At 35.3% G+C, this 26,651-nt stretch overlaps 1 protein-coding gene across 2 annotated transcripts in view; it reads left to right on the forward strand.

The window, feature by feature from the left end:
* The window catches only part of LOC109113308 (chemokine-like protein TAFA-5), a 44,503-nt gene extending 20,397 nt beyond the window's left edge, over nt 1-24,106 (forward strand). For both annotated transcript variants that reach the window (XM_042761761.1, XM_042761760.1), the window contains 3 exons: nt 4,186-4,313; nt 19,713-19,760; nt 23,243-24,106. In XM_042761761.1, coding sequence (XP_042617695.1) covers nt 4,186-4,313; nt 19,713-19,736 — 152 coding nt within the window. In that variant the 3' untranslated portion in view covers nt 19,737-19,760; nt 23,243-24,106. The remainder of the gene's footprint in view (nt 1-4,185; nt 4,314-19,712; nt 19,761-23,242) is intronic.
* Nucleotides 24,107-26,651: the final 2,545 nt, after the last annotated feature.

Consider the following 26,651-nt stretch of genomic DNA (forward strand, 5'->3'; position numbering starts at 1 on the left):
AATATCTGCTAAACTCTGTGTGCGCTGTAATCTGTCGGTCTCTGCTCCCTGTGTGGCCTAGTTAGAGCATTTCACCATACCCAATGAGACGTGTGTGTATTTGCATCTCACATGCATTAATGATAATTAAGGCTATATTCTTATTTTACATTAAAGGCTTGTTTTTAGATCAGGCCTTTAAAGCTGGCGGTGGATCAGCATCTTTTTGGCTTTGTTTATACAAGGTGTTTCCATTTTAGGTTGAGATGAAAAGGGTAGCAAAATTTACTGAAGAAAACCAGCTTTGAATATCAGAGAGAGAATCTGTTCCAGTTCTAGGCAAACAGTAGTACTAGTTTAAGTCAGAGCGAGAATGAATGAAAGTCAGTATTAGTGCGAGTGTGTACTAATTCAAACCAAACCCAAAACTAAAGTTTTCATTTAACCAAAGACTGAAACCAAAACGGTTTATTCAGTAATCAGTTAATAAATTAAAATATATTTAATAATCAACGCTCAAATAAAAATTTGTATATTAACATTTAAATTGCACATAATTTTTAACCATTTCAACCATCTGATCAATCCCCAGACACAGCTCAATTTTTACAGTAGAAGCAAATGCTATCATCTTGGCTTTGGACTACATAAAGACTATGGAACAGAGAAATTTTCTTTTAATAACAGATTCAAAATCCTTTCTTCAAGCAATGTTATCCCTTAAAAATGATCCCCCAGCACTTATAATGATTTTTATACAAACTGCTGGAACTAGAGGATCATAATTTTAATATCTGGTTTTGTTGGGTACCTGGGCGCTGTGGAATAATAATTTGTTCCTATGTAAATAACAAATGACAAACAGAGTGGGATCTATATACAATGGATAAACTCCATGAAATTAGACCCAATGTTGGAAAAATACATTTCTATCAATTTTCCAACCAATGGGACCAGATTGTTATATACCCGCTGAAGAAGAGGTCATTCCAGAATGAAACACAATTTTTTAATACTAGGAGAAGATCCACCAACATGCTCTCTATGCGAAAACCCTTTATCCCTGGAGCATGTTTTATTAGATTGTGCTGGTTTTAACCCAGTGAGAAAACTTTTTTATTCAGTTAACTCTTTTGAAGAGATTTTTAACAGAGTTAAGCCAAATACAGTTTTAGAGTTTTTAGCTAAAATAAATCACTGTTCATCATACTTGCGAAATAAGTTGACACAGTGTTTACAGTATATTTACACAGCGTTTTAAATCATGGCAGGTGAGGGTGTTTTTTCAAATGCGTCTAGCCAATCAATGTACAGTATACTTACAGTACGTCACGGGTAGTACCAGTTGTGCTGGTTAGACCCTGCTCCGGAGTAGGAGCTAATTTGGTTCTCGAAAAAGGCAGTCCGGTACTAAAAATCGCACCCAGTTCCGGTGGTGCGAAAACGGCAAAAAGTGGGTAGTTCCACAATTAGTTCTGGTACTATGAAAAGGTTCCCACGGTGCAAAAGGCCCTAATAACAGCAAGGTGTTTTCATTCAACATGTTTCACATGTTGGGCCAAGATTTCCCACTTGGGAGGAGATCATGCCTAGTGTTCTGGTGCAATGTGTGCTTTCAGCAAATATTTCTCATACACGTTAAAACTAGTCCATACACCACAGTATTTCTTTCAACTAGATTCCAACTGGAGTGTGTAACCACAACTGTTACCTCAATATAGTCATTCTTCAGCATGAGGCATCGCAGCTCAGACACCCTGACCAACTACACGCCGGAGCATTCCAGCTTCATTTAAGCTCATTGATTTTCTTTAGCACTCTTTCTTCATGGCCCAGTTGTATTTGTGCTTTTGAATACTGTCCCTCAGAGGTAGGCTTGTTTATTTGATGTGGGATGGATTTGATTGTTTTAGGCACCCCAGGGACGAGAGGACTTGGATGAGATCTGTAGAGCTGGCACGGCTGTCCACAGCTTTTGCTCCACGTGGGTATAGAGGCATAATCCTTAATTTCAGCAGCGCCACTTTGATAAATTCAGGGATGGAACTTTGATAATGTTATCACACGCAGTATTCATAAGGACTGCCATGAAAGGCCTGCTGTGTTTCAGATAAAAAAAATGGTTGTAAACATATCTTAAATGTCTGGTGACTGGAAATTTCTAAAAGGAAGCCGAGCTTTTGTGCACAGGAAATTGCATGGACTGAGTAATCAAGGAACTGAGGCCTCACAGGGATGCAATATTAATGAAATTGAGGATTTTGTAGAATTTAGGGATAATCTAAATCCTGGAAATGTATTCTGTGCACATCCATGTTCAGTTTTATTAAAGGGGTAATCGGATGCTGCATGCACTTTTACAAGTTGTTTGAACTGAAATGTGTGTTGGCGGTGTATGTACACAACCACACTATAATGATAAAAATCCACCCAGTGTTTTTTTTTTTTTAATCTCATTAAATCATTTCCCCTTTCTCAAATCGAGCCGATCTCAGATGCCCCTCAGTCCCCTCCCATGATAGTTTGATTGACAGTAGCGTTTCAGCAAAGACTGGACTGGCGTGTTACCTTGGCGCCCTGAGTGACTGTCATCAGTCCGCCATTGTTTCACCGCCAGAGCAGATATAGACAACAATGTCTCCTAAGCGATTGAGGTGTTCTGTTGTTGGATGTAATAATGAACATAGCAGTCGTCATTTACTCCTGACATGTGAGCAGCTGAAGACGCAGTGGATTACGTTTGTTTTTGAAGGGAATGTGCCCCCGATCTACATAAATGCGTCTATGTCCGCTTGAATCATTTGTGATCCAGCTTCATCAACAGAAGAATGAGTATAAGGTTTATTAATGAATCTTTGCAAATCGCCTTTCCTAATAATTTGCTAATTAGCAAGTTTCACAATGAGTGCAGCTAAAGTAAACCAGCTCGAAAGAGAGGGGCGGGGTCAGCAGAGGCTTGGACTCGCACCCATCAATTTGACGGCACCCATTCACTGCAGAGGATCCATTGGTGAGCAAGTGATGTAATACTAAATTACTCAAAATCTGTTCCAACGATGAACTATTTCTTTAAGTATTAACTAAGTATTAATTCCTTTGGAAAAATGAAAATAGAAACTAAAAATGATTCTGTTGTTGACTCATAGTAATATTATATAAAATGAATATGGATAGTATAAATGATTTGGAAGAATATGATGAGAAATGTTTGAGTTCATATTGACCTTGGTAATCTGTCAAGGAGTTTGAAATCTTTTCCGAATCCCTGGATGCTTGTGAGATAACGAGGGTATTATTTCAGTGGAAGCATCTGAGACGCAAAAATATGGTCTTTATTTGATCTCATTTGTCATTATTCTTTCCTGGTGTGCAGACAAGATGCAACCATCTTCTGATTGTCTGATGCTCCACATCCTCATTGACATGTTTTGTTCCCATCACCCTCTGAATGCTGGTTGATCTGCATCTGAAGCGCAGGAACAGCAGGGGTTTATGGAATTGTACATGGATCTGTAGAGCAAACAAGGAAACTGAAAGCAAGAGCCTCAGTGCACACACATGTCTGATATAGCTCTCTTGAGTTGTTTGATGGTTTTGGTTCTAGGACGTGAAGATAATGAAGTGTGCAGTGAATCAAGGCCTGCAGGCTGCTTACTGAAACATGCATGACTTTGCTATAATCTCAAATCCACTTTCATACACAAATCCATATTTTATGTGGAATATAAAGGTTGTTTTTTTTTTTTTTTTTTTTTTTTTTTTTTTTTTTTTTGTGATGCCTGTTGGATTAGCAGTAACAAAAATATTTTGTAAGAGTCCATTAAAAGACAAAATGGGGTAATATGACAGACTGATTTGAATGTTTTTTTTTTGAAGAACCAGTTATCACCTTTAGCCTTTCAGCGTGTTATGCATGTAAATGATTAAATCTGTCCTAAAAATATTATGCATTTTATAAAATGTAGCCCCTCATGTGTACAATTCTTTAATGCACTGCATGGTGGCAAAAAAAACAGTATAGTACTTTCCTAAACAATTGTGCATAGGTTGAAAATTAATTGTTGTGGTTTGATGTGCAATGTCAGTTTATATTGATTTATTTTTATTGAAACTGTTACTCCATCAATATTGAATTTAACATTTATTTCATGTTACAGTCTAAAAGTCAGAGTTGTTAAAAAAAACCTTCTGTGTTTGTGTTTATAGCCCGGATAGTGAAAAGTAAGCAGTGGTGTGAGATGTCCCCGTGTTCAGAGGGTGAGATCTGCGGACTTCTCTTCAATCGCTCCGGATGGACCTGCACCAAAGGCGGCGGGCGCATTAAAACCGTCACAGTGAGACACAATCTAAATATCTGTAAAATTGAATTTATTCACTTAGTTGACGCAATGTTGCATCATTCACACCACCTGTGTTTCAGCTCATTAGATAACACATTCTAATGACTTACATTAACTGACATTATTTCTTTATATAATGCTTAGCGGATTATTAGTTAATGAGCATTCATATAGATACTGTAGAAACATCATTAGACATCTTAAATATTCATATATATGCATAATTTTATGTATTGTACATCAGCAGCTGATCTGTTTAGCAGTATGTAATGTTTGTTCATTATGTTTTAATGAAAGTTTATTATGCAAGGGTTAATGTAGGGTCAGTCTATCATTATTGCGAAATAAACCCTGACGGGGTGATCAGGACCGCAAAGCAATACGTAGGGGGTCTTCTATCACCCTGAATGTGTTTATTTTGTGATAATTACCATCTAACTGTGTGGTATTTAATGTAAATGGACATTAGAGCTGTAATTATTTTATTATGTGAGAAGAAAGACACCTCAGAGTGATGGGAGAGACATAGAACTATAGCACAGCAAACTGGTTGCCTGGGATAACAGTCAATTATGGTTTAATGGTTCTTATGGTAAAATATTTAATTGCAGAATGCAGCAACTGACCAATCAGACCAATCAAGGAGCAGTGTACTAAAAAGAAATAAATCCTTTTTGGCACAGGTTATCTCCACCCATCTTCGCTCAGATGTTTTACTTTTAGTGTAATAGAATATGACGACTTCTTGCACTTGGTATGAATAGCATCTATAACTATTTGTGTTTAGTGTAAATAAGATTCTGTCTTGGTGCAAACGGTATTTACCACTCTTTAAACTCAGTATATATAGCATATAACTTTTTATGTACATTACCATCAAAATTTTGGGGTCAGTAACAGTTTTTTTTTTCCCAACTTTCTTTTTTTAAAACCTTTGTGTCTTCAACTTATTTTTACCCAATTTTGTTAAAGAATTATCAATACGATTATCAATATCAATAAGTTTTTTTAATGCATTAAATCGTTTATTTAAAAAAAAAAAAACAGTAAAGATTTGAACATTGTTACAATTTTTTTTTTCATATAAATGTTGTTCTTTTTTTTTTTTCATAAAAGAGTCCTGAAAAAAAACAAAAACAAATTATGGTTTCCACAAATATAATAAGCAGCACAACTGTTTTCATCATTGATAATAATAAGAAATGTTTCTTGAGCAGCAAATCAGCATATTAAAATGATTTCTGAAGGATCATGTGAGACTGGAGTAATGATGCTGAAAATTCAGTTTTGCATCACTGAATTATTTATTTTACACAAATTACATTTTACAGTATATTCAATACATATTTTAATTAGTAATATTATTTCACAATAATAGTGTTTTTACTGTATTTTTGATCAAATAAATGCAGCCATGGTCTGCTAAAATTATAAAAAAACATCTTACCGACCCCAAACATTTTAACTGTCATGTTCATTTAGTGAAAATAGCCAGTGCTTAAAAAGTATTAGCAGGAATTTCAGAAGAAAGCTTGCCTATAACAGTTGAGCAAATTGTCACAGTTTTATTGTGTACATTCGCCATGAATTAGAATTAGAAATCACCTTTTTTAAAAGTACATTCTGAAAGGCTCCTATTTGTGTGAGTTGCTGCACAGGAGATCCATTGAGCTCAGTGATGTGATTCTTTGTTTGTAATTCGTTGCCTACATCACAGGCATAAGTGCAGAGCTCAGGGGGTAGTTGGGCCGTGCTGACCCTGCAGGCTCCTGCCCCATAATGTCTTGAGTCATTCTCTGTTTTTTTTTTTTTTTTTGGGTTGCTCTGCACAAAATGACAAAGAGCAATTATGCTGAATTAGAGAGTGTTTTCAGAAAGAAAAAAAAGGATATAGAGGAAACGAGTCCGCATATTAAACGAGTGTGATTCTGCTCCGGTTAGAGGGGTAATGCCATTGAGCCAGAGTAGCTGAAATCATTCATGTGTTACAGAGGGCTTGAGTTTTCATGACTTTGTGCATATTTCTGACCTTATTTGCAACATTTACATGCAAATCATGAAATCAACATTGGTCCTATTTACTTTTCTTGTGCAAGATTAATAAGTGCACATAAGTGTTATTATAATTAAGTAAAACCATATAAAATAAAACATTTTGGTGAAATAAAATAAATTAACTCATTTTACTGAACTAGTTGCCAAGATAGCATTCTTCATTTTAATATAGTTTAACTTGATGTACCAAAATTAACAATAAAATAATAAAATAAAAATTCATAAGACAATATATTAAAAAGAAAAAAAAACGAATAAAAGGAAAAATGAATAAAAATAAATAAATACTAATTGAAATTAGATGAATAGATGACATTTTGAACCAATCTGGGCACAGGGGTGGGACTAAGCATCAACAATCATTCCTGTTTTGCCCAGAGGAACAAAATGCACAGATATCTTTTGATGAATCAATGCTGATCAAAACGTTCACTATGGAGCCTCTGAATGTTCACATGAGACAAATGTGATACCTCAGTCTCAATTCGATGTTTCTGTCTTTGAGCGTTAAAGGGTAAGTTCACCCAAAAATGAAATTTAGGCTGCGTTTTACTCACCCCCGAGGCATCCTAGGTGTATATGACTTAAAAATTGTCTTTGGTCTTTCAAGTGGTATAATGCCACTCAGCGGGTGTTGCATTGCTTCAGTCCAAAAGAAGTTAAATAAAAAGTGCCCATCCATAAAAAAAGTGTCTCACACAGCTCTAGGGGGTTAACAAAGGCCTCCTGTGATGAATCGATGCATTTTTTGTAAGAAAAATATCCATATTCAAAATGTAATATTCACTTGAATCTAGCTTGCACTTACTGTTGTAAAACGGAAGCAGTTCTCGGCAAATGAAGTATGAGGTCAGCTTTGCGCATGTGCCGGTGAGTCTTGTGAAAACAATGGAAAAACACGGAAAAATGGTGCTTGATCTATGCATATTTCTCTCCTGATGCAGACAAGATGACTTTTTCACTAGAGAAGTCATGGCTTATATGGGAATTAATCTTTCTTATGATTGTCGTTTCTGTACATATTTTTAAAAGTTCATGTTTTTTATCAAGCACCTCATGAAGTGGAAATATTTTACACAAAAGTTTGATTTGCTGTAGCAATCTTAACAACTACAAGTATAATTTTTGCTGCTATGTTATCAAGGTAACAATGCTGTTCATAATACAGTGGCAGCGACGTATGCCATGTATTGTTTTTCAATATCCACTTATAAGTCTTACTTGAAGTGCTCTGCCCTTGGAAATGAGTCGGTCGTAGAGATGCTCACTTTCCAATGGAATTCGTTCCTCCCTCTTTCTTACCATCCTTCTTGTGTGTCTGTATGTCTGCTCACTAGCACTTGTGCATTGGTTAGTGTGTTTATGTGGTTGTGTAGGCATGTGTGTGTGTCTAATCTCCGTGTGTCAATGCCCGCAGCCTTGTGTCTCTCAGCCTGGGGCAGCTGCCACAGATTTCATGCCCCTGTTCCCTGCACCATATAATCTAGTCTGACAGCAGAGAGGAGTTTGCATGGGAGTCGTTTACTTACAGTATATGAGTGTGTATGAAGTTGAAATGTGTCTGTGTGTATGTGCAGATGTTTACTTCTGTGTTTAATTATGGATAAGTGTCCATTTAGGTGTGATTGCATTTAGAGTGTTTGCGTGTGTGTGTGTGTGTGTGAGAGAGAGAGAGAGAGAGAGAGAGCGTGTGTATCCTTTCAAAATGCCTCTTTTTACAGTGGACTGAATGCTACTGTGTTACGGTGTCAGCAGAGGCAGTTTTCGGCAGATTTGTGACAACTATTCTTAGGAGAGATATAGATATGCTTCTGGAAAGTGTTATGGCTGTTATTGGGAGGTCTAGCAGGAAATTAGTTAGATTGTATGATTACTAAGTGAAGGAGATGGTTCATAAATCAGTGGATGTGTAATAAAGAAGGTTGTACTTCCTAACAAAACCGTGAAAGAGGAAATTTAGTTACAGTTGCTGACCTATATGGGTTTTTCAATGGCTGATGGTGATCTAGAAAGCAGGGCAGTCAGTGTAATGTTGACATGTTCACGTTTTAACCCTATACAGCCTATATAGTATCATATTTAATATGTAAAATTATAAGGATTCAACAGGATCAAAATTTAGCTGAAAACCTGTTGTACATAATCTACTACTTTATATGTCATCTGTCATCTGATTGATAGTTTGTTCTCTTTTAGCAATTAAAATGCCTGTTAGTATCAATCTAAAAATTATACTAGTTCATAGAATGTTTTTTTTTTTTTTTTTTTTTTTTTTTTTGCTATGAAATCTGTAATGATTTTATCAAAAACCTTTATATTTCAAGATGAACAGTTACTGGACTGAAGCAACTTAGGTTTACTTTATTATCCATGCATCATTTTTAGAACAATAATGTTAAAATGTGAGTATCAAATGTGATACATCAGGCTATTGAGCCTTTCATCAGGCTTTTTTCATCAATAATAATTGTATTGCATTGTGTTATGTGTTTTACAGGACAAAAAAAAAAACACAATACAGAGTTTTATTTTAAGTTTTAAGCATTTAAAATCATCTTACAAAGATAATACTAATGCTATTAGGTGTTAAAGAGTGACAACAGATCTTTATATGCATTTTATGCATTAAGTATTCTGCTATACTGTTATAATACTGCCTGCTATAAAATCTCATTGATTTACATTACAAGCTGTCAGAATATAATCTTTAATCTAATTTTTGGCCATATAAATATCAGCAACATCACAAATTTCATATTTTTGCTCTTTTTTTTTCTGACTGTTATTTGATATATCAGGCCTTAGATGGTTAATGATGGCAAATGAGATGCACAGATTTGCACTAATCAAGTGAACAGAAGATTGACTCAAAATACACAAAACAATCTTCAATAGTGTGGTCAGGAGCCTTTCGGGGGTCTCGTATCACCCTAAAGGGGTTTATTTTGTGCTAAAGATCAGCTGACTGTAGCTGATTATTTCATTTATCACATGCCTAGTTACCAATTAAATGAATAAGGGGACATGAAATATTGACTTGAGTTTTATTATTTTATTATGTGAGAAGAAAAAGACCATGCAGTGGTTTGAGAAAAATGAAACTAGCACAGCTATGTAGGAAATTGGTTGCTTGTAATATATAGAGAAAGCTATCCTTTAGCATTGCCATTCATCTCAATGGCAGCTTCGCGTTTAAAGTAACTATTTCATAGTTTTAAGAGCTTTCCAAAAATAAATGAAATATCAATATATACATGTTGTTGGCAAATTTTTTTTTTATATATATTTTTTTTTTTTTTTTTCAGAATACACAGCTAATTTTGAATTGCTGTCATTCTGAATGTATGTCACAGATTGCAGTGGGACTGAATCTGTACATGTTGCAATTCGTAACATCGCTGCATCGTGATTGTGTAACAAAATTGCTGTATATCATGGAGTAGCAAACCACAGCAACTGACAGACCAGAAAGCACAGAGTGCAGTGTTTCATAGGCTTGATTTCAGAAAATGTGTGCAAATGGAGTGTGTGTATGTCTTTTAAATGTGCGTTCACATGCTTTGCACCTGCAACTTCCCTATATTCAGCCCTCCCAGCGTGCAGGGGATTCAGACAGAGCCAGGTTCTGACCCACTAATGGAGTTAGCATATGCAGAAAGCTGAATCCCTGCCAGGCATTAATACAGATCACTCACGAAGGCCCCTAAACACGCTGGCCATTTGTCTTCACTAGTGAACTGCTGAAAGGTTCAAATTTGCCATAGTCTCGAGAGCCCTCTGCTTTGGCATGTCATGCGCTTTGGAGATATTCACAGAGATGGGTATGAATAGGAAACAAAGAGAACGACAGTGTGAATGCTTAGCGAAGCTGGGGAGAAGGGCTTGAGAAATGGTGGGCCGCTTGTGAACTCTGTCCGGTTACAAACCACTGAGTCATGCTGTCATGTCATTTATAGTGCCTGTGAAAACATAATGTTCTTGCAGCAACCAGGAAGTTCCCAAGGAAGAGTCATTAGAGGGCCTTAACGGATGTTTTCTCAACATGTGGTTTTCTCTGTCAGCTTTTATTTAGCTTCTCTGCATGAGCGTGGATTTGCTTATAGATAAAATGCAATTAAAATTAAACCTGTTTACTTTATTAAAGGGATAGTTTACCCAAAAAATAATACTACTCGCCCTCTAGAAGAAGATAACCACTGCCTGACTACTGACTTCAACTGAATGGAGTGGGGAAAAACACATTTCTCAAAATATCTTCTTTTGTGTTTCATAGAAGGATGTAAGTCATGCAGGTTTGGAATGAAATGAGTAAATCAGGACAGAATTTTCATACTTCAGATTAATGATGGATGTTCCTGGTCTTATTGTAAATAATAAATTTTATTAAAAAAAAAAAAAAAAAAAAAAAAAAGTTTTTTTTGTTGTTGTTTTTTATGTGTATTTTTTCCTTTTCCTAAGACATCAATTTTCGATTCTGATTTGAATTGGCACCACATGAAATTAAATTTTTAAAAAAGGAAGTTAAATTTTACAGTAATTGCAATTGAAAGAAATTCAAGTAATAAACAACTAATTTATTAAATGCATCAAATATTATTTAATATGTTTAAAATGATTACATTAGAAATACATGTATTAATTAAATATTTAATATATAAACTACAGTAAATAAAAAAATATGTGTTACTTCATTTATCTATTTATCTATCATTCTACCACTGATATCGATACCGATACGATACTTCTAAACTGAACTTTTAAATTATGAAATTTATTAAATTACTAAGAGTAAAATGGGTAATGATACCCACTTAACTTTATATTTAAAATGCATTTTAACATTCAATATGCCTTGATTGCAACTTACTAGGTTATATTTTTGTTTGCACATGGTTAAAATATGTTTACTGTAGTGGTAACCAAGGAAATCTACAAATACTATAGTTGAACTACGTCACTTTAGTAAAACCACCGCGGTTCATTTTCAGAAGGGACTGCCAGGGACAGGCTGTTGTATGCATAAAATGCAACCTTTTTATTCTGATAGCTATGATTTATATTAACATTACAGAGTAGTACATGAGCAATGTGAACGTTCAATTTAGATAAATGTAATTGCACAAATTATGTAGGCTACAATTTCAATTTGTTTATTGTGAAATAACTCATAATCAATAACATATATGTTTTTTTTTCATTTTGCAATTTCACAGTGCAGTTTTTCAGCTGCTCATTCGAGGGAGTTTTTCCTTGCTGCTGTTGCCTTAGGGCTTGTTCACGGGGGCATTATTTTCCTGTCCTTTATCTTCTTTATTTTTCTAGTTTCTGTAATGCTGCTTTGAAGCAATTTGTATTATTATGAGCTATACAGTTATATTGAAAAAGTATATTTTAGTCAAACACAAAAAAGAAACTGAATTCCCCTCCAAATGTAAGCGTCTCTGTCTGTGATTTTTCCTTTTTGACGACATGTCTTTCTCTGTCGGTTTCTTCTGGGTGATAGCATTGCTCTGTCACTGCACAGTCATCATTACTGAGAGAAAGGATGAATGAGATGTACAGAGGGAGAGAAAGAGCGACGGAGCGATGCGGAGGAATAAGGCGATTGTTTTCAACCAGCCGTTGTATTTAGGCAAAGGGCCGTCTCGGTGAGATCGGCTACGACAGGGTCAGAGCAAACACGGCATCTCATCCACGAGCCGTCTCGGCCGCTCCGCCTGCTCGCTTTCCGCTCACGTCTGCCTCCGTTTGTGCACGCCTGCACTGTTAGAGGCCACTAAATATCTGACACACTGGAGAATTGGCAATCCTTTGAGAATCTGTACCCTTTTCAACCTCTCCCCTCTTCTTTTTATTGAATACATTTATGGAGCGGAGCGCATGGCACAGCGGGTCGCCTGATTTGATTCAGCTTCGCCTCATCCGTGGGGAGGAGTGCATCCAAATTCAGCTCCGTGGGTCCTCAAAGGGACCTGTGTGACACAGCAGTGTGTGCCTTTATTCATAATTGAGAGAAATACATTAGTTGAGTGCTAGCATGGGGTGTTTTTTGCAATTGAAGTGGCAAGGTGTTAGCAAAAAAGAAAACACCCTTACTCTCAGCGGAGTGATGCTTGAAAATCTATCCAACTTGTTATCTGCCACTGCAGGCTGTGATTTTGTAAAGCCGTTTTATTTTATTCTTATGATATAATTATTTACACAAATCAAATGTTTAATTGTTAGCATGATTGTATTACATTCGGCCCTTGTAATGAAAGGCTAATTTTATATTTATTTATTTTGTTAATGTTTTATTTTTGCACCTGTTCAGTTGTGCATAATCACTGAATAATTAAATGAAAACTCCTGATTCTTTGTCAACAAACCTCAAAAAGCACTTCAAAAAGTCACCAAAAAAAAGTTTTACAAACCAAACTGATGAGAGGCCATACTTTTTCTTTTGTTTTCTTTTTTTCAATCATTGCGATACTTGCTTGAGATGATGTACAGTAGCTGTAAAATTCTCCTTAAGTCATAAAATTATGACGATTGTTAGTGTTCTTTATGCAGTCTCAGGTATTTTTACAAGAATAAAGGGTGTTTTAAATTAGAAATGGTTTAGCCTTTAGCATCGTATAGAAAGCTGTATTTCTACCTCATTTTATAAAGATAATCCATTGTATGATTGGGGAAAAAAGAAGTTGTTTTATGCAGGATTTTGAAGTAAGCATTATGAAAGTTCAGTTGCTATTTGAATTACCTCTCTTCCGAGTTACCAAAATAGAAATTCACAAATCATTAATGTTTATAGTAAGATATTTGAAACATGAACCTTCTAAATACAGTAAGATGTTTTTGTCTAGTTTTCCAGGAAAAATAACGCAATGGTTCCCTTGTGTTGTTCCAAACCTGTTGAACATATTTTTTTATGTGGAACAAAAAAATATATATTTTGAAGAATGTTTGTAACCAGTTTTGGTTACACTGAGAAATTTCTCAAAATATCTTCTTTTGTGCTCCACAGAAGAAAATAAGTCATGCAGATTTAAAATGACAAGGGGGAGTAATTATGACAGAATTTTCATTTTTCTAAAACAGAATACATGGGAAGCAACACTGCATGAGGATATTTAGACTTTTTGGTATTTTAATATAACTTTCTCTACTGCATTGGCAGATTTGTTTCACTTGTTTATATAAAACACAGAAAATCTGGCAGTGTTGGTAATGCAATGTATTTTGATTGTTATTGATAAAATACTTTGAATAAGCCCTAACTATTTCCATTGTCACTTTCTACAGATATTTAAATTCTCAGGTTACTCATTAAGTAAAAAACTTTTGATAGCTGCGATGTCAAAACACAGGTTTGATTGAAAAGCCCTGAACACATCCATGCGTTTAAATTATGTATTTGTTGCTCAAGAGATTGTTACGAGTAATTGCCTTATCAAAGCTGCCTCAAATCAATATCAAAATGTTTTTGTTTATTTCCGAGCAAAGAGAATGAGCGCAGCACAACACTGGCAATTACATCTAAATGTTCCATTTCTTTTCGTTTAGCTGGTTGACAGATCCAGATTGCCTTGTTAAGGTTTGAGTGAATTAAACACACGTTCTGTTCTTTAAATTTTCTTAGCATGCATGGTTTCTTGATTTCATAAAGCTCTCTTCCTCCGCCCCTCTTCCTCTTGAAATGATTCTTTTATGTTTTTGGCCTCCTCTCTTTCCAGTTAAAAGCCCCTCTCAGCCAGCCGCCCGTCACTTAGACCACGTTTAGGCCATTTTCCATTTGAAGGATTGCCAGAGTTTCTTTGAACTATCGTTTTTGCATCCCACATACAGCGCTTCACGTTTCCCTGAAGAATATTTGGAGATGTTTGCTGCAGGTCTATAAGGCTGTGATCACAGGATGTCTTATATTGTCCTCCTTCTACCGTTTTGGATTTTTTTTTTGGAGACATATTAGCAAGAAGTGAGTAGAGACTACTGTATTCTACTGCATGCAGGATAACCAACAGGATGAAAAAATGATTTGAAACATCTTTCAGAAAAGGTGCTTTCAATAATGCATTTGTAGTGATTGAGACTGTGATATCTCAAAGAATTTGAATACCAAGAGATGAACGTATGCAGCTGAGATGGTAATCTAAAACCTTCTTTATAGTTCATACATGTATATGAATCTGTTCATTTATGAATTCCTTTATTCATTCTATTAACTCTCTTTGTGTGAGCCCTGCATCGAGCAGAGAACAAAAGAAATAAGAAAAGCCAGAGAATCATTCTCACTCCATTGTGACCTGGACTCCCACAGGCGGCTTGAAAAGCGCATATCGCACTAGGGAATCTGCTTCTTTTTTAAATTAATTTCATTGAGATGCTTGATAAAGCCTGAGAAATGTCTCCTAACTATTCACTGACTTGCATTTAGCAGTCATTTTCAAAAGCTACTCCATCAATGTACGCTATCAGGTTCGTCCCTGAAGTTTGCCAGTAATTTATAATTGCTTTAATTGCTCCTCTCACAGCCACTGGGGGAGATTAATCAATCCTTAAATTCAAAATCCAACCGAGGCCAGTCGGAGGAATGGCCCTTGCCACCTCCCACAAAAAGGACACATATCGCTTTTAATTCATAGCTGTGCCTGCTGTTACCGTGGAAATGGAGACTAACGTGAGTGTGTTAATGCACGTCTCCCACGGTTAAAAAATCACTAATCCCTGCCTAAACGGCATAAAGTTGAATGGCTGCACTCTTCCAAATGCCTTCCTTAGACCTGTTTCACATAGCATATGTCTGAGGTGCGTATGTGCAGTAGAACTGCAGAGAAATTGAATTGCAGTGCCTAACATTGTGCTTTCACGTGGCAAACTGCATTAATAAACAGTGCATGGACTTTGAATGCACAATAGTATATCTGTAAAAGACAGTGCATGAAATTAAAATGCTGCTCAACTAATGAATTATCTGATCGTACAATTTGAACCTTATGCGTCCCCACGTTAACATTTTACATTATACAATGCTAATCTAAACATTATGTAATTTTATTAATTTTTTAAAGTGCTAATTTAACCTTAAATGGAAATTCTGCCATCATTTACTCACCTAAATGTAATTTCAGACCTGCACGCCCTGTAGAAATGTGTATTGAAAAATGTTTTTTGTCCATACAATGGAAGTCAGCGAGGTGTTGTTTGGACCCTGTTGACATTCAAAAATACAAATATACAAAATGTACAAAAATAGTGTAATCAGTGTCAGATGATCCTTCAGAAATCATTTTAATATACTGATTTGCTTCTTAGTAAAAGCATTAATTTAACAATAAAAGTTTTAATTGAATAATATTAATTTAATCTGGCTGCTTATTATGGGGTCTGAATAGAATATGCACAATAGAATGTGTGAAACAGGCCTTGTCATGTCAGTTATCTTGTTCCATCGCTAGTGTGTACAGAGTATTTTTTTTTATGAGGATGGTATGGGTTTGCAAAAGATGACAGAGCTGTATTTACTCTTTCAGAGAGTAAATAGTGTTGCTGTTAATAACATTGTTTCCGTTAAGAACTTTTTACCTCCTGTGATGCTAACACCTGGAGCAGTAGCATCATTTGCGCTAATGATAGCTAATCTGCTCAATTAGAAAGTACACATTTGTAATCTGGGCCTCTCTGCTAGCAGGCAAGTTTACATACTCTTCATCTTCCTCTTGCAGACTAATGCCCTACGACATTCACAGTACTGTGGCGGCACACAATCCCCTGTGGTAACATGCTAACAGAGGAGCTGTTTCAGCCGATTGTTTGCAGACACAAGAAATGGCTCCTTCATTCCGCGTCTCTCTCGCACGCTCTCTCACTCCCTCTCATTCTGCCTCCTTCCTACTTTACCACAGGAGACCGCTTTCACCTTTTTAGCCCATTAATTAGCATGAACAGTTAATAGTGCCTCTTCCAATGGCTGCCTCAGCAGTTTTGCCTCAGAGTTGGTGTCACCAAATCAATATCAAATCGGGCATAAAGCATGTCATAAGAAGCGGGTCATGGTTGCTTCTTTTAGTGATTTTTCTGTTAGAAGCAAGCCATCCCTACACCAGTATGCATAACATGGTGTGATTTTGCTTTCTGTACTTGATGATTGTCGCATTAATTGTCAGATAGTAAACTATGACGCCAGTGAGATCAGATTTTGTTCACAACTGACAGCACTGACAAGGCATTTTACATCATCAATAGAGTGCAACAGTTGTTTCATAAGTCAAAATTCCATTTATTTTCTCCATAGTGGAATTGATTGTGAAAGATAATTTATAAACCTTAGTAGACAGACCTACTTTGAACTACGAGGTTGTTAATAGATGGAATATGCTTTTGTAAAAAGCGTCAGCTCGCATTATTTAAACTTATTTTTTTAAATAATAATTTTCAGCAGTGGAATTCCAGGTTAAAAAATCTACATTACCCATGATTCTGCATAGAAACTCCACCAATCACAGAATTAGGACCAACAAGTGGAGCGAAAAGAACCACATACTACTCTTTTAGCATACTATTTATTGCATACTATATAGTAGGGAAGTATTTTGAACACATCAATGGAGTCACTTTCCTTACACTCTTGAATGACTTTAATATTTTTTTGTATTTTTTTTTTTTTTTTTTGCAATAGACAACATATATTGTATCAGTATTGTATAAATAATCATCATCTTTAAATCAGTAGTTTGGTATTTATCCATTGTTTTTCATCTGATTGTCATGCACAATGCTGCATGGGTTTGTAGTTTTTTTCCTCATTAAACCATTAAGTTCACAATCTTTACAAATATTTTTTGTTTCAAATCAAAATTTGTAATTATGTGATTTCAACTCATAGCTGGTTGGTTTGGTTCATAGCTTATGAATCTCAAAAGAAGACTCAGTGGGAAAAATACTTTCTTTCAGCTTCCTCTCAAGGCTGCTGAAAAAGTGGCACTGTTGCACTCTATTGTATCAGCCATAGTGCCAAATTAGCATTTGTTGGCAGTCTAATGTGGCTGGCCGAAAAAGGGTTTTTGTGGACAAACCAATGTAATTTCTTTCTTTATTATTTATTTAATCTTCAGAACAAAATTATAAAGAGGAAAAACAACCAATGCAGAGAAGAAAACTAAATGAACTGTCAAATACATAAAAGAAACAATAAATTATGGAAGTATTATTGTATAAACAAATACATTTAAAAATAATACATTTAAAATAGGCCATATCTTATTAGTATGATCGTAATATCCTGTAGGGAACTTAATGAACAATGTATTTATCTTGCATATCATGTGGACTTGCTAACACTAGCAACTGCACTTCTTAGTACTTCATTAGACACTGGAAGACTGTGGCTCAAACTTTCAGACACTTCATCTGAGGCTGAGATTCATCGCCAAGGCAATTAACCCAGCTGTCAATCATGTCACACCAAGCAATCAAAGATAATTCCCAAAGTTTGTGTCTGACTGCAAAACTGTGGTAAAAACCATATACAGTAGTGCACACTGAGCTTACGTGATAACACTCTCAGAATTCCCCTCACATCTCCAGGAGAAAGAAGAATATGTCTAGGATCTTGAAGAAGAGAAATTGGAAAAAAAAAAATCAAATCAAAAAGCTTGCAGCTAGTTGCAGGATTGTCTTGTTTGCTTTCGCTGTTCTTGTTGTTTTCATTTAACAATGCAGCATGAGTGCTTAGCATTTAGATGACATGTTTGAGGAGAGGTGCAACAGATCAGATGCGCTGCGTGAAGGGTTTCACAGATAGCGCCAGACTTCCAGGGCGGAGAAGCATACGGGCAGGCGGGCACTGGAAAAAGCAGCTCTTCCCATATAATCATGGGCACTGTCAACACCATTGTGAATGACGCAGTGATGAGCCAATCAGCATGGGTGCCAACGAGTGGCTTAGAGACCCTTCTGCATGCCAATGAGTGTAGCAGATCCAAGAACCACGAGCTTGCCAATGAAGGACTCAAAGTCTTGAGGGGTTAAGAGGTTTTTATAAACATTGAACGAGCAAGTGGAAAGTTGGAAGTTTCTTCAACTTGATCTGAGAGAAAAGACATCAAAAAAGCCCTGTGAAGTGCAGAATACAGGGCTGGACAATTTGAAGCGCTTTGAGAGTATAAACCCGACAGCAGAGGAACTGAATTAGCAGCGTTAGCAGAGTTGATAGTGTTGCAGAGAATCAAGCAGTGCTGGGCAGGGACTAACTAAAACAGTCACACTACTAACTTAACCATATCTTTCAGTAGGAACTAGTATTAATTTACTATTTTAAGTTTGTTTGTTTGTTTGTTTATGCAGGTATTTTGTGGGTCATACTCAAATGTTGATATTCTGACTTGCAAAACTTCAGAAAGCTAAATTTATTAATTATGTTAATTCATTTATTAACATTGTTGACATTGCTGCTAATCATAAAGGACAACTTGTTTTTTTATTTTATTTTATTTTATGATAGAATTTTTTAATCAAATTGTCCTTTTATTTATTTCATTCTTTCTTTTTCCTCATTCATTTTAATGTATAATTTAAACTAATTTGTTCTCTTTTTTCCAATGTCTACTACTTACTGTTTTTATATTTATATTTCTTTAATAATCAATTTTTAAAAAGAAAATTCTTCAAAGCACTTCAAATTACCATTGTATGAAATGTTCTATAAAAATAAACCTTTCATATAGTCTCAAAAGATGTACTATTGATCACTCACCACAGCATAATAAATTAATAAAAAATTATTAAAAATTAACAAATTATATGTTTAAATTAATCATGCCTTTTTCAAAATGGTGAGAAAATCACAAATGTCTCTTTACTCTGAATTTTGACCTTGGGAATACTTTTCCAGAGTCTCTTAGTTTTAGTTTAGTGTTTTTCATAAAATATTGTTAATTAATTGTATTAAACTTAAATTAAGAATTACCTTTGTTTTATTTTTGCACATATGTTAGACTGCACTTTTGCTTAACCAAAGAAACAAAATTTTTGAGGAAAAAAAACTGTAATAATAAAAGTGGTATATGAGATGAAGGATACAATCTGTTAGGTTATTGAAGCATTTTTAAGCATTTTAAATATATTTTTTTAAGTGCAAAACGTAATTATAGTTTAAGGTTGAATCTATTTCAAATAATTTAATAAATGGTTATGTTATAGAATGATGCTTTTTATATGGAGTTTCTCAGCCATTTGAAATCTTTTGCACGACTGTAAATTCAGAGGAAATATTTTTCATGTTATTTAGTAGAATTGAATTATATAATAACACAGATCTAATGAAATAACTGACCACTATTTCCTTTCTTTTTTTTAAAGCCTCTGCCCAAGGAGCCATCCTAAAGGACTTCAGATTGCCGTGAGGAGGTGAGTGGTGCTTCAGTAAGATTATATCTTATCTTGCTCTGTTTACTTTTTCTTAGTAAGCCATCATTATCTATAAATCTAATATGCAAAGACGGTGATCATCCAGCAAGCAGGTCCGAAGCAGAATGGTGACAAAACACGGCGAGCGACAAGACTGCTAACACAGAGTTGGCGTTAAAGCGACATGACAGATACAGAGCACAGGTACAGAGGTGGAATATGGGAGAGCAGAAATCAAGTGGAAATCTTATCATTTATCCAACCAATTGTGCCCCGCTGGCGCTGATGAAGTTGTGTTAAGAGTGACACACCTGATCAGCGGAAGGGCTAAAGCTGGATTAGAGGGCAGCTGGGGGCGCCAGTTGTGCAGCGGATTGAGAGATGAAGGGAGAAGATGATGTTGTGGGACGTGATCTGAAACCCAAAATCCCTCATGTTCTGTCTCAGTAGTGATTGCAGATGGCACGATGGTAGCAAAGAAGGAGATACGGTTATATTTAACAAGATATATTTACATGCCAGCTGTTGTTTGTCTTTCCGTCATGCTTCGAGCGATTCCCAGTGAGTGTACATGGCTTGGGAAAGACTGTAGTTTTGCAGTGCAGGAGGATAATATGAGGACAGAAATTTGCGTAAATGTATGTTAATCCTTGAGGCAATTAGCACCTGTCACTTTCTGAGTGAAAGCTTTCCAGTCTTTTTTTTATTACATGGCAAAATAATATGCTGAATATTGTTCTAAAACCACCACCAACACCATTTTTTCTGTATTGAAAAGTGTCCTTTGGGAAAAAAATGCCTTTTCACGCCAGTGTTATTCCAACAGTCAGAGCTATATTTGAGTTGCACATGCCTTTATTTCATTGAAATACACTTTATTAAAAAGCTAGTCATAAGGGAAGACTTTTTATTGAAAAGCTCCATTATAAAAGGGTCCAAAGTGAGCACTTAAGGAACATCTCAGAGGGAAGCTGTTGTGTAAGACATCTGGGGAGGATTGTAGGCTTTGTGGCTCCGCGGTGGTTCTAGGAAATGAAATTCTTAATGGCGGTTCTGGTTCATGGCAGTGTTATCAACATTTCCAGCATGCTGCGTCCTCCATCCCCAAGAGAACACTGTGTGTATCGCAGGCAATAACGGAGAGATGGAGAAACAGCAAAGAGGGCGCAACATATTTACTTAGAGAGGAACTGGAATGTACAAAATTGTGTTCTGATTACATTGACATGCATTAAAAATTGATTCAAGTAATTTGGGGAATGTCTGATTTACAAATCCTAATTGCGAGTTCTTTATGAATGATACATTCTGGAGATTTTTTGTTAAACAGCATTGAACAGATATGATTTTTTTTTTTAACTCAAAGGTTCCCAAATTTACTGCTGTGTAAAAAAAAAAAAAGAAGAAGAAGAAGAAAAAGAAAAAACCTCTCTGCAACATGCACAGCCCACATGTTTAAAATGTTTTGCTGATTTTTAACAACTGTTTTCTATAGCTAGTGAAATCATACAAAATTTGCACTTGCAACATCAAGTCAAGTCAAGTCACCTTTATTTGTATAGCATTTTATACAATACTGGATGTGTCAAAGCAGCTTTACAGTGTCGAACAGGAAAATAGATTGTCAATAATGCAAGAAGACAATAACACAGTCATTTTCCAGCTAAAGTCAGTTCAGCACCAGGGTCATGGGTTTGATTCCCAAACAATGCATGAATTGATAAAATGTATGCAGTACACTGAATGCATTAATTCAATGTAAGTTACAATGGATAAAAGCATCTACTAAGTGCAAAAAAGTGTCATAAGTATTGCTGATGTGTACAGTAAAAAAAATGCTTAGTGATCAGACAAATTGCTGATGCAGAATTTATGTCTCAGAGTCTTTTTATAGAATTTATTCATTACGTCAAACTTATCTAAAGGAAAGTATGATGTTTTATTTAAATCAAAAGATCCTTCATACCGTGCACTTACAGTTAGAGGATATTTTCATTATGTATTATATAAGTTGCAAGGGTAGGATTGTTCACCTAATTTTTCTGAACTTTTATGACTTTTTTCAGTTGTAAATGCCTGCTCATTATTACATTTTTCAGTGTTTTACCCACTGTAAAAGAATAGGTAACTATGGTAAACAGGTTTTTTCTTTTCCTCTAAACCATATCCTTTTATGGCTCTATACTAACATTAAATAATCATTAAATGATTGTGCATTTCTAGAATCTTTCTGTGGAGAAATAGTCACAGATAGTTGCATAGTGCATAGAGGCTGTGTGCTTATCGAGTGCCAGACTTTTTATGAATATCAGTGTCTTTAAACCTTAAACAGGCATATGGCCACACATTCTGACAGGAAAGCGATAGAAGAGGACACTTTTATTTAAACAGAAACAGAGAAAAATATGTCTCCTTGAAGAAGTAGACTTTTGTTGGTTTAAGGCCTAAATACCAAGTTTTTTTTTTCTTTTTCCCCCCTTTTTTTCTATTTAATTGGGACTTGAGTCCAAATCTCAAGTGTCTGAAGTTCACTTTAAAAAAATAAGTCTTGGCAGCCATTATTTTAACTCATCAAATTAATTTAACAAATTTAACTTCATTAATTAAGTTATATGAGTTTCAACTTGATTTTTTAAAGTCAGTTTAGTATAATTTCAACCATGCTTTAAAAATTTAAGGCAGCAACTGAACTTTTTAATTGAAATAGGTGGACTTTATTTTTTTACAGTGTTTGTAATTGAATTTCATTTTTTTAATTAGTCATTTCCACTTAACTGGCTTAGCCATTCACAGATCTGAATGATTCCTCACTGAATCATTGTGAATCAACTCATTGGTCAAAAAGTATGGAAACCTTGAACAGTGTGAGTGTGAGATTTTATATGCAAAAAACACAACTACTACAGCAACAAAGCACAAAATAAAGATTAATTATGCACTTTGATTAAAACAGAGCAGATAACAGTACTAAAGCATGATTGTTTTTAAAATAACTGAATATCTTAGCAGGACACCAGCTCAGAGGAAACAATGCTGATTAGTGCACAGGCAATGTACATTTACATATTCATATTTTAATTCTCTAAATGCGAATTAACACTCAGACAGACAACGGGTGGCATAATTTTCCCTTTAAAAAAAATAATGGTGCCGCAAGATGAACGCAGAGGCGTTGAAAGGCCCGTGTGTAACAAAATAATCATTTTACTAAGGTTTTCGTGCTAAAGAACACAGGCATTCACCCTCTGCCATTTACATTTTTTCAAAAGAATGTGCCTTTCAAAGCAGCCGCTCTTCAGAATGCAGTCATGTAAAAATCATCATTCACTAAGTAAACACAAACAAAAGAGCCACAAGATCAACAAACATGAAAAGATGAGGCAGGAAAAGGTAATGCATGTAATTTTTTCATGCCTTTGATCATCCACAAAATGCATTTCCCTAATGTCCCCGCCGATGGTTTTCTCTTTGTGTGTGCGCAGGTTTGCTGACATTCACAGGAGCAACACCAAACAGGAATCATCCATCAGCCCCCACGCATTTGTGTCCATCCTCTCATTTCAGAGCTAAAGATATCAGCTGCCCCACTCGCCATCACCCTCAAACAGGAAATGGAATCTGTGCGTCATGGTTGCAGTCAGTCAAGCGTCTCTACAGTTACATGCAGGTCATCGAGTCCCAGCAGACACCATCGTCTCACAGCTGGGGACACAAAATATTTTCAGACCTTGACATAAAAGAACTGTTTAAGTTTTGATCTCAAAATACATTAGCTAGCAGAACATTTCACTCGCTTTCCACTTAAACCACCAGAGGAGACTGTTCGCTTACCTTTCAGACAAAGATTACATAAGTTCCTCGCGAAGAGCGGCGAGGCTATTGTGTAAGAACGATCTTGAAGGACCCTAACTGCGTCTTCAGAGCAAGGACATGTCGTCGATGAAAGGCCAAGGATGTGCAGAGACCCTTAAATATACAGAAGAGCTCAATCGCTCTGTAAAAGGACTAGTTTTGCGGAGGAATTAAGACGCAGCAGATGACTGATGTATCCTGTAGATTTGACCTTACGCGGTTTGACCATATGGATTGTGTGCTGTTGAGTTCTGTTTGAGAATGGCAATGCACTGATGCAGTCAACTCTAATCATGGCTGATTTAAAGATTAGCAAACAATGTGTTGATGTCATCTGTCCCTTCCTCTCTGGGGCATCTCTTTCACTCTCTGCTTTAAATGTCTGTCTCTAATGGATGTATCATTTCTATCGATACTTTATTTTGACTGTAACTTGACACTTGCGATGGATTGTTGACCTAGATAGGAAATAAAGGGTGTGTCCATGTAAATGTACATAACGCTTTGGGGACTCTCTCTATTGGGGGCCATGCTTATTCGCTGCTTAAAGTCAATGTGAAATCATAAGGCTTATTTAGTTTCATAATAAATGGTTCGGGGTTATTTGTAAATGATTCATTGGTGCAATCACACTATCGTTCAAAATTTCTGGTCAGTCAGTCAGTCATTTTTTTTTTTTTTTTTTTTACATTACATGACAAAGGTATTTAATGCTCACCAAAGGCTGCATTTATTTGATCAAAAATACAGAAAGACTAAAATATTATTGCAATTTAAAATGACTTTTCTATCTGAATATATTTTAAAGTGTAGCATGATCCTAAAGTAATCATTCCAATACGATGATTTGCTGCTCAAGATTTTATCTTTTTTTAATCAATGTGGAAAAATGTTGTGCTGTCTAATATTTTGTGGAAAGATTTTTTTTTTTTCAGGATATTAGGACTTTAAGTAAAAAGTTCAAAATAAATGAGGATTTTTTTGAAGGAGATAACAATATAAAAGTCACTTTACTGTCGCTTTTGATCAATTTAGTGCATCCTTTCTGATTAAAAGTAAAAGATTAGAAAACACTTAACCGACCCCCAAACTTTTAAACGGTAGTGTAAATCAAATTTTTTTAAATATTCCTTTATTGAAAACACTTTTGTTTCAAGGCAGAACAGGTGAAGAAAATTAATATTAGCCAATAAAATTACATTTTTGCATGATCCAATCAGATCCTAATAGGATGAATAGTCCTATCATATAATTATTTTTCTCACCAAATATTGTTTAACTCAGAAATGCATAAAAAAATTAAGTTAAATACTTTGCAGATGCTGATTCTTATTGTCAAAAAGTCTAAATTAATCTACTTAGTAAACATTCCTGGTCTTATTGTGCACAATTCATTGGTGCATGTTAATCCACCTCTGAAACAACTTTTCTTTGGTTGATGCCACTTAAATCTCCAAAAAATGATGGTGGTGTTTCAGGTGTTGAGTAATCCCCCTCAATAGACTGCAAAATCTGCGTCAGCCCGAGTTTCACCATCCAATTAAATTCCAATGGATAAGTTCTACATTATTTTCTTGTGAATGTTCAGTTTTATTTGGAAATACATCACAATACATCATGGTAATACATGTTAGAACTTAAATTGTGCAAAAAAATGCAGTTTCATGTTGACTTCAAGTATGTGAAAGACATTTTTTGTGTTTTGCTCTTTGGTTCCTCGTATACTGAGGCAGTCTGCTTTTCACAAAAATGCTGATCTATTGCCAAATTGGTTCTCCTCGTGGCCAATGGAGAAGATGAATCCATATGATGGATTTAACTGGTTCCATATAGCAGCAAAAATAACCAGAGTCCCGTATGAAAAAGAGAAAGAATATGGTCACTATCATTGAACAGTAGTAATTTATCAGTCTCATGCATGGACAAGGCCCGGCTCCCTGAGTTGTGAATTTTAATGGTGTTTTTATGGTTCCTAATAAAGTCTGTTATGCTTCTGGCAAATATGCAGAGCACGACATCACTCACTTCCAATTACTGAGAAACTCAAGGAGATTCCGTATTCATTCGTTATGGCATATAGTTATTTAGGAATAACAGGACTGTCTCTCTCTCTTTCTTTCTCTCATGGATTTACTCTACCAGTGTATGTGGAGTGAAGTGTTCTGTAACCTGTCAAGATCGACTCAAGGTTTTCAATCTCCTTGCTCGTTCTGCACTCACTGGTGAGAGAATCTGTGGGGTCAAGGTTTGGCTGGAATGGTTCAGTTTGCCCCTGTTGGTAGATATTGTAATTACACCTTCTGGTGCAGCCATTCAAAATTCAAGCAACATTCAAATAGTAAATATTTCTGTAACACTTTACAATAAATTTCCGTTTGTTACAGTATTTATTCATCTTTGTTAAAGTACAACTGTTCATTGTTAGTCCATGTTAGCTCAGTTCCAGTAAATAACATTAATTGAACTTCTCATTTTAGTAATGTATTAGTAAATGTTGGAATCAACATTAATTAAGAAATGCTTTAGAAGTATTTTTCAGATTTAGTTTGTTGTAAACTAATGTGGTTAACTAATTTTACAAATGGAACCTTATTGTAAAGTGTTACCAATATTTCTTTAATTTTCACTTTTATTATAGGAGATATTTTACTAGTGCCAGATTATTATTATTTTTTCTAAAATGGACCTTTGAAATATTAAATATTACATTATTTATTATATTCTTCTGTCTGCTGCCTTTGATGTCATAGCACAGGATAGTCACTAATGAAGTCTGTTTCCAGTTCAGAGTAAAAAATACCTACCTCACAGCACAAAGAAAAATTAAAGATATTTCAAGTTCATTTTTTATATTTGCGACTATACTGTATATCTCACAATTTTGACCTTGTTTTGACCTTATAATAATTCAGATTTTATACCTCATAATTATTTGTAATTATGAGGTATGAGTATTTAAAATGTTTCACATTTTTGTTTTTCATAATTCCAAATGTATATTCATTAATTGTGATTTAATTTCTCGTAATGTTAAGAATA

This window comes from Cyprinus carpio, chromosome A8 (genome assembly GCF_018340385.1).
Source record: "Cyprinus carpio isolate SPL01 chromosome A8, ASM1834038v1, whole genome shotgun sequence".
Taxonomy (NCBI): domain Eukaryota; kingdom Metazoa; phylum Chordata; class Actinopteri; order Cypriniformes; family Cyprinidae; genus Cyprinus; species Cyprinus carpio.